The following is a 7953-nucleotide window of genomic DNA, read 5'->3' on the forward strand; positions in this document are numbered from 1 at the left end:
CCTCAATTATTTAAATCCGTGCAGCGGTTCTGGAGATATGAGGTTATAAAGAATATTACACACATACAAGATTCGCGTGAAAACAAAACTCTTCCTTAGCAGTCGGGAAAAACTAGAGAGAATGATAAACATAGGTAATCTCTCAATATCATTATAAAACAATTTTAGCATGGTGTCAATAAATATCTGATAAAATAACAATATCATCTTATAATAGTATTCATAAAACATATGTTAACCATAAACATTTGTTCTCATTGATGTCATTATATTGTGATAAAAATTGACGCCTAAACCAGCTGATAGCGGCTCTTTGCCGTAGTTTAGCCGTTTATAATTACGATCCTATTTTAAATATACCTAATTATATGGGAAGTTTATTATAAATAAGTATAAATAATAATAGTTTATTACATTTACAAATTAACACGTCCACTGCGTGACCTATTTTTGAGAACTTTCCGCTGGTGCAATTGACGTCGATTTAGGCTCAACCTGAATTTCCACGTAACGCGATGGAGGGCTTTTCGGTCTCATACTTCAATGGCTTGATAAAAAACTGAAATTGTGCACATTAGGTTTTATATATATCATTGTTAATCAATTCTTTGTCATATAAAATTCTTTTGTAAAACTTTAATTCCTCAAATGTTTAATCACATTTTGAAGAAAGCAAAGACAACTATTATAAATAAGACAAGACATAATCATTTTTAATTATTGTCTTATTATGTTATTATTTATAATTATTATCTTTGCACCAAATATTTACAAAAAAATCAATATACCGCATACAGCATGGTGGGTAGAGAATGTAATAAATTTTAATTTTTAATTATACGCATAGACCAAAATTTTTTTAAAACTTTTCATCTGTTATTTTTCAGATATTAGAAGTATATTTTAAAAACCTTATAAATATATGTACATATGTCTATATGTATATAGCATAAATCCGATAGTAAGTTGGCGGGAACAAGTACCGCCCTTATAAGTCCAAGTGCGGCGCGCGACACCATAATAGCAACTCGGAGTTCACGCCGACACCATCGTTCAACAAGTCGTTCTGTTATTGTTATAAAAGTCGTATTTGAGTGAAGTTTTGCCATTTATTTGTCTTATTTGGTGTTGTTTTAACCTGTTTCGTAAGTATGTCCAAATACTGTTGAATTAATAAAATTAACTTTACTGTATTATTTATAAAAAAGATGGAATAAAGTTTTTATTTTATATTATTATTTTTATTATTCTATTTATATAAAAAAATAATTTATGAAAATGTTTACTTTTAAATATGGATCACGTTCGATTTAATAAAAAATAAAGTATAATAGAAATAACAAAAAGTTATGAAACTGAAAACCTCAATAAAGATATATAAATTACTTGGGATGTTCTAATAACAACAATTGTTAAAAAAAGTGCTACGCACGCTACGATGCGCTACGTTGCTAAGACATTAAAAGATTTTAGACAATTTACTTGTCAATAAAATATAAAAATAATACTCCTTGCATTTTATAGAAATAATATAGACACTAGTATAGAGTTTGTATATTAACATACGAATTAAAAATACACATTTAAATATATATAAAGTCATTAATTTCTATGTTAAGAAAATAACGGAATGTGTACCCAAAGCTATCCTTTAAATTTTTAATTTTTTAATCGATAACATTAAAATTTTATTCGTTAATTAAATTTCGAACTTTACATGATAATATATTTAAAAAAACAAACAAGTACTAAAGGCATTAATAATTTAAAATAGCCAAATAAGTAGTAAATGTACTAAAATAAATTTTGCACCAATAAAAGATAGATGAAACGATAAACGTGATCCTTTAAGAGTATGTGTGTCACTCGTTATCCTGCTGTCGGTTACTTGACACGGGCTTTAGACGTGTCCCTGATATTTCTATTATTTATGATATAGAGAATAGAAAAATTTAAGGGAGATTAAGATAATAAAGAATAAACTTATTTACATAAATTAATAAAAAAAGTAAGTTTTGTATGTAATGTTAATTTAATATTTTTAACATAAATTGTAAAGTTGTCTTTTGGCGCTAAATTTAGCACGATTTCTAAGTAAACAAGAATATGTATCTATGATCTTATAATTATTATACTTAGGAAAATAATAATGATGAAGTTATTTAAATTTTTAATAATTTATTATTATACAGCGAACGCTCTTTCAAAGTCAAGAACTGTTTACATCTTTATTTTTGCATTTTAAGGGATAGACAGAGGGAGCCTAGTGTTAAGATACTCCCTTCCCCATTTTCCTCCAACTCTTTTAAATATTAATATTTTTAAGAACATTATTCTAAATATATATTCAAAATATAGATTTAGTTCATTCAGTTTTATTGTTTTAACTGCAGATATCTCATGTCATTATAATGCTGTACGTGGTGCCAGTATTTGTGGTGGCGCTGTCGGCCGCCCTCGCCGCTCCTACCTTCGACTCTATCTTACCCCGTGTCTACAATACCGATTATCCATATGAGAGTGACAGAAACAATTTTTCTGAGGTATGTACTGCAACGTAAATTAAATTAAATAACAAAAGTAAGCGAATTAACTAATTCAAATATTTTATAAACTCATAAATAATAATAAGGCTTGATAGATATACTCCGATGCATGAATGAATATTTAAACCTAGTTTATATGTGAAAACGACTATAGATATATAGAAAAAAATGTACACAAATTAAGTTTAAATTGATAATTAGTACCGCAAATCATTGAAAAAATGTAGAATCATTTCGACTCTGTCACATATACCTACTCTCGTGTTTTAAAGAAAGAACAAAGAAAATCTAGAAAAACAGCGCCCTGCACCTTATTTACCTCTTATTTTAGTGTGGTTCAAGTGTTGTTTACACTTTCTTAGTTTAATAAGTATAAATTATAGTAGTTTTATAATTGTTCTATAATAATAATAATAAAAAACATTGATAAATAGAGTAGAAATATTTAATTTAATAAAATTCGAATCATTAGTATCTAATTTGAAATGCTATTAACGTAAAAACATATGCAAATTAGTTTACGAAGATGTATGTTTGTTTGTAAACAGCCTTTACCTGAAATATACAAAGCTAACATTAGTTTTATTATGCTAAACTATAGATAATGGAGTTTTACGTGCGAGAGGCTTGTTTTGAAATCGGACTTTCTCTTTCTAAGTTATGTTACTTTATTGTCTTAACCGAAAAGTTTTAATGATACATACTTACCCTACATGCTGTAACAGATTAACAGTAATTATTATTTATTTTAGTTTTTATTTAGTTTTTGGGTTTCATTGGCGATAATGTTTGTATGTAATGGTAAAACATTTCTAAATCTAACATTTTATAAAGGTATAGTTTGAAAGTTTAATCTAATTTGCATGGATTTTTGCATGGATATTATCGTTCCGAAATACAACTTTATTACTCAGTAGATTACTATCTTTATATGAGTTGTGGGCGCGTGTCATATTTCTCAATTAATTTCTACGAATAACAATCGGATATATGATGTTACTACCGGCTTAATGAATTACATGAAACAGAATGTAACTTAGTGGACTAATTGAGTTGTGTTACATTGGGGGCTTTTTTAAGGGTTTAAATCTTGCCACTACCAATATACCATTCTGAGATCATTTAACTTAACTTAACTTCCCGCTTTATCCCTAGCGGGGTAGTTAAAGAGAACGGAGCGCAAAACGCTACGGTCTCTACATATTTTTTTCGCCTCGTCCACGGTCATCAACCTCTTCATACCTGCCCTCCGGGGGGTCCTCGTGTTTTTTACGTGACCTCCTCCAGTATCTTTGATAGTGTGTTTTCGAAGGTCAACCCAGGTCTCCCCCTACCTATCTTACCACTCATTTTTCCGTCATAAATCTTTTAAGACATTAGTTAAGTTGTTAAAATCTCTATATGCTTGATATTTATAACAACAAATTTATGGCTCTTACTTAAACTATTTGAAGGTGCGTTATACATAAAGCTAGAGGCAAGACGCAGCGCTGGATCACAAACGTGTGACTGTAAATGCGGCTGGTTGTGGGCTCGATTCCTATTTGAGGAAATGAAATATTGAATATTTTAATTTCTTCTTTCTGGTATCGAAGCAATGCTGTGTGCGGGCTACAGTGTGAAGAAGAAAAAAACTCTATATTAAATAATTAATGATTTTAAAGTTAAAATTTCAGGAAATATACGTTCCTCAAAAAAGAGCAGCCTTAGTGTTGGACCGATTATTAATTGCATTACAAAAAGCTCTTCGTGAAGAAAGCATGAATCAGCGTGTTGAAGCAGACCGCGACGGCCCCAGAACAGCACCGCTGCGATTGGGGGGCTACGACGGAAACGATATGGTTAGATTTAAAAATAAATTAATAAATCAAATACACGCTTTTTCCCGCACACAGCAGGATAGAGAGGGAATCTAGTATAAAGACACTCCTTTCCCCATTTTCCATCGAATTCTGGAGGCATTGCGCGTTGAATGGCGGAACTTAACACCGCGCTTTGCCACGACACAAGAGCGCAGAAAGACTGGCTTTTCTTGAGATCTCTACTCTTTAAGGTTACTTTCTTACACAAATTTTTATATTTATAGAAATTTGTGATTTTTGTTGACTATTAAGTACTGCTATATTACAGTTTTTATAATAAATAAAAATTTATTATTTTACAGACTGGTCTTCAACGTCGTGGCCAAGGGTCTACTAGGGGGCGAGTGCTAAGATGCTATTTTAACGCTATAACATGTTTTTAACTTAATGCTGTTATTTCCCGCCTTATTTAATATACTCGCCTCTTCATATTTAAATCAAATATGAATTTATATTTGAACATACCTAGCTGCAAGTAACTTTTGCATATTCTGTATAACTTCAGCAGATTTTTTTACTTGTAACTTTAGTTATGTTACCGCTGTTATATATTAATACTACATTTGTACAATAAACTTTTGTGATCTTTGCATTTTATTTTTTTAAAACGACTACAATATTTATTATATAATTATATATAATTGAAATCTATAGAAGCCCCTTCATGCAACATCCATCGCAACAAATATTACGGCAATTAACCGTTGTAACTTTATTTAGAAAAACGATTTTAATTTAACAAAATACGGCATTTGCCTAGGATTAATACCTATTGAAAATCGTATAAAATTTAAACATGCTGAAAGCAATTAACTAAGCAATACATACGTTAGTTGAAACTTATTTTGGTTGTGAGCATATTTGTTGGGTGAGATTGAGAATAGATAAAAAGAGAGAGAAAGAGAATTTATAAAAAAACACAATCATTGACAATTTAAAAGTGTTTCTTGGAAACATCTAAAAATTCTTGCTATTAGCAGTGAAAAAGAAAAAAAATATACATAATAACCTCTTATAGGATACGGGAGGATTTGAATTAGCATTTAAATATAAATTTGACTAATTAAATAAACGGGTACATAAAACACAAATATCCAAAATTGTACAATTTATTTTGTTAAGCAAATTTATTACTTTTATTTCTATTACAGCGGTTCAGAAACTGGAATTAATACACAATCATATTTGCTCAGAAAACATCAATCAAACCTCCATTAATATAATTATTTAGCGGCTTTTGTATTTATGTTATTTTAGGATTTGTTTATTTTAAAACAATTTGGCTGTTATTGTATAATCAGATTAGCCTAATATCAGTCTGTCGATTTAATTTGAAATCATATAATTTATTAATGAATACTTTTATTTTTGAGGGTTCCGTTATCATCATCATTTCCGTACATTTACGTTTTATAGATTTTCTTTATAATAAAACACATTTCTTTCAAGATAGTCGGTGCTAAGTACCAACATAGTAAATCTTAATATCCCAATGATCCCAGTTGTTAGAAAACTCAATTATCAACTGTCGATCGTCGTCGTCGTTACACTCATACGACGCCCGTTGCTGAACATCAGTCCCTGTATAATTTCCACGTTTGCTGCTCGCCTCCACTATTCCTTCTTTTTCCTTCCTTCCTCCATCTTCAGATGACCTTGACCAGATCATTAAATCATCAGGGGTACCCGTCTACTAAGCGTTATCTGTAAACTACTGATTATTAATATAATTTATAAATCCACACTTCAAATCTTAAGATCTCTTTTCTCTAAGGTTTCAGTTTTATCATGTCACATGGATTTCTATTCACATTTTGTATTGTTGTCTGTAGGTAAAAATAACAAGCAACTTTTATTTTACGTAACAAATTTTTTTACGTCTTTTCTTAAATTAGTAACAGTTACAATTGGTATATCCTCTAAATAACGATACCAAATATTTACATTTGGTCACATAGTTATTTTTTATCGTACTAAATCGTTTATATACAATTGGTTGTTCTATTTAAGATATTTTAGTAATAACAAAACTCACAATATTTGTATATTATATAGGTATGTACACATTTTATACATTACTCAAGAAAGAACAATGAAACAAAAAAAAATATATTACATTCTTATAAAATATTTTATAACGATATTTAAACACATAAAAAGCTGAAAACATTAAAAACATAGTACTAACAAAAAAGTGTTTCGTAGTGCGTGCTATTTTTATATTTTTCCCCGTAGCGCCATCTGTTATAGCTTACTACGAGCTACGGGAACGTAGCAGCAATAAGCTCTCGTAGCTGCAGTAAACTCTCGTAGCAATACTCTACGGGTATACTTCTGTTAATGTAGATGTCGATACCAAATCACTTGTTTTTAAAGTAAGTATTAACTATTAATTATTATCAATAGTATATTTATAAGTATTTTTAATATTAATAATCAGACAATAGTGTCAGATATCGTAAATTAACAACTTATTCTCAAAGGAAAATATATTATTATTGGTTTCCTTTTTTTTTAATTTTTATAATGGTGCAAATGAAATATTTAATATTATAATTTCCTCGTTCTGGTAAAGAGTTGAATTCCGCCACTCAACACGTAATGCCACAAGAATTCGGCGTAAAGTGGGGAGCGGAAGTGTCTTAATGGAAACGTAATGTTTTATAACTAGGTTCCCAATGTGTTCCTCGCCTATCCTGCTGAAGCTAAAAAAGTCATGCAGCAAAGAAAAATATCAACTTGTTTACTTTGTAACAATGACCAGCTATATTTTTCAATACTATGAGCTATTTCATTAGCATGTCATAATGGCGGTCGATCAGTTATTTTCTTTGCGCTACGAACAAAAGTGGATGCCGACTGTGGTCGTCAACACACAATGCAATGGACTTATCTCACGCTCGCTCGAGAATGCTCCAGAACAATGATCTTCAGAGAAAAGTGCAGAAAAGTTGGACTTTATTTTCCTAAGTTGTCATCTGAATCAACATTTAAAGGAGAAGCTTTTTAGTCAGCCTTTTACAGTTTGAAAGCTTTGCATAGTTTTTTTTACTATAACGATACATAAATATTTATTATGCATGTCAATTTAATACTGCACTTTATATAAGTTTATTCTTTAAGTCAATATAATTAACTTACGATTTTTCCAGAGAAAGCTCTTGATTTAATAAACTGAATATTTTTTAAGTGCAAATACAAATAATACTGAGGCCGTCTTGGCGCAGCGGCACAAGGGTGAGACTGTACCGCGACGGTTGTGGGTTCGATTCCCACTCGAGGAACTGAAATATTTATTTACGTTTATATTTCCATTTCTCAGTTCTGGTATCGAAGCAAACCGCGGCGTTGAGTTCTGCCACTCAACACGCAATGCCTCCAGAATTCAGCAGAAAATGGGAAACGGAGTGTTTTAATACTAGGTTCCCTCTGCCTACCCTGCTGTGTGCGGGATACAGCGTGAAGCTGATTTGATTTGCAAATACAAAGTAGAAAATATATATAACATAAAAAATATATATTTTATAGTAGGTATATAATATATA

At 30.3% G+C, this 7953-nt stretch overlaps 1 protein-coding gene across 1 annotated transcript; it reads left to right on the forward strand.

The window, feature by feature from the left end:
- Window positions 1–1035: 1035 nt before the first annotated feature.
- LOC146533893 (uncharacterized) lies at window positions 1036–4969 on the forward strand. The gene is made up of 4 exons (XM_085194730.1): window positions 1036–1145; window positions 2394–2543; window positions 4223–4387; window positions 4711–4969. Exons 2-4 carry the CDS (start codon window positions 2412–2414, stop codon window positions 4789–4791), a joined length of 378 nt encoding a protein of 125 aa, XP_085050856.1. The 5' UTR covers window positions 1036–1145; window positions 2394–2411; the 3' UTR covers window positions 4792–4969.
- The last annotated feature ends 2984 nt before the right edge of the window (window positions 4970–7953 follow it).

The sequence above is a fragment of the Heliconius melpomene genome, chromosome 12, assembly GCF_056956725.1.
Source record: "Heliconius melpomene rosina isolate 202511_hmr_F chromosome 12, ASM5695672v1, whole genome shotgun sequence".
Taxonomy (NCBI): Eukaryota; Metazoa; Arthropoda; class Insecta; order Lepidoptera; family Nymphalidae; genus Heliconius; species Heliconius melpomene.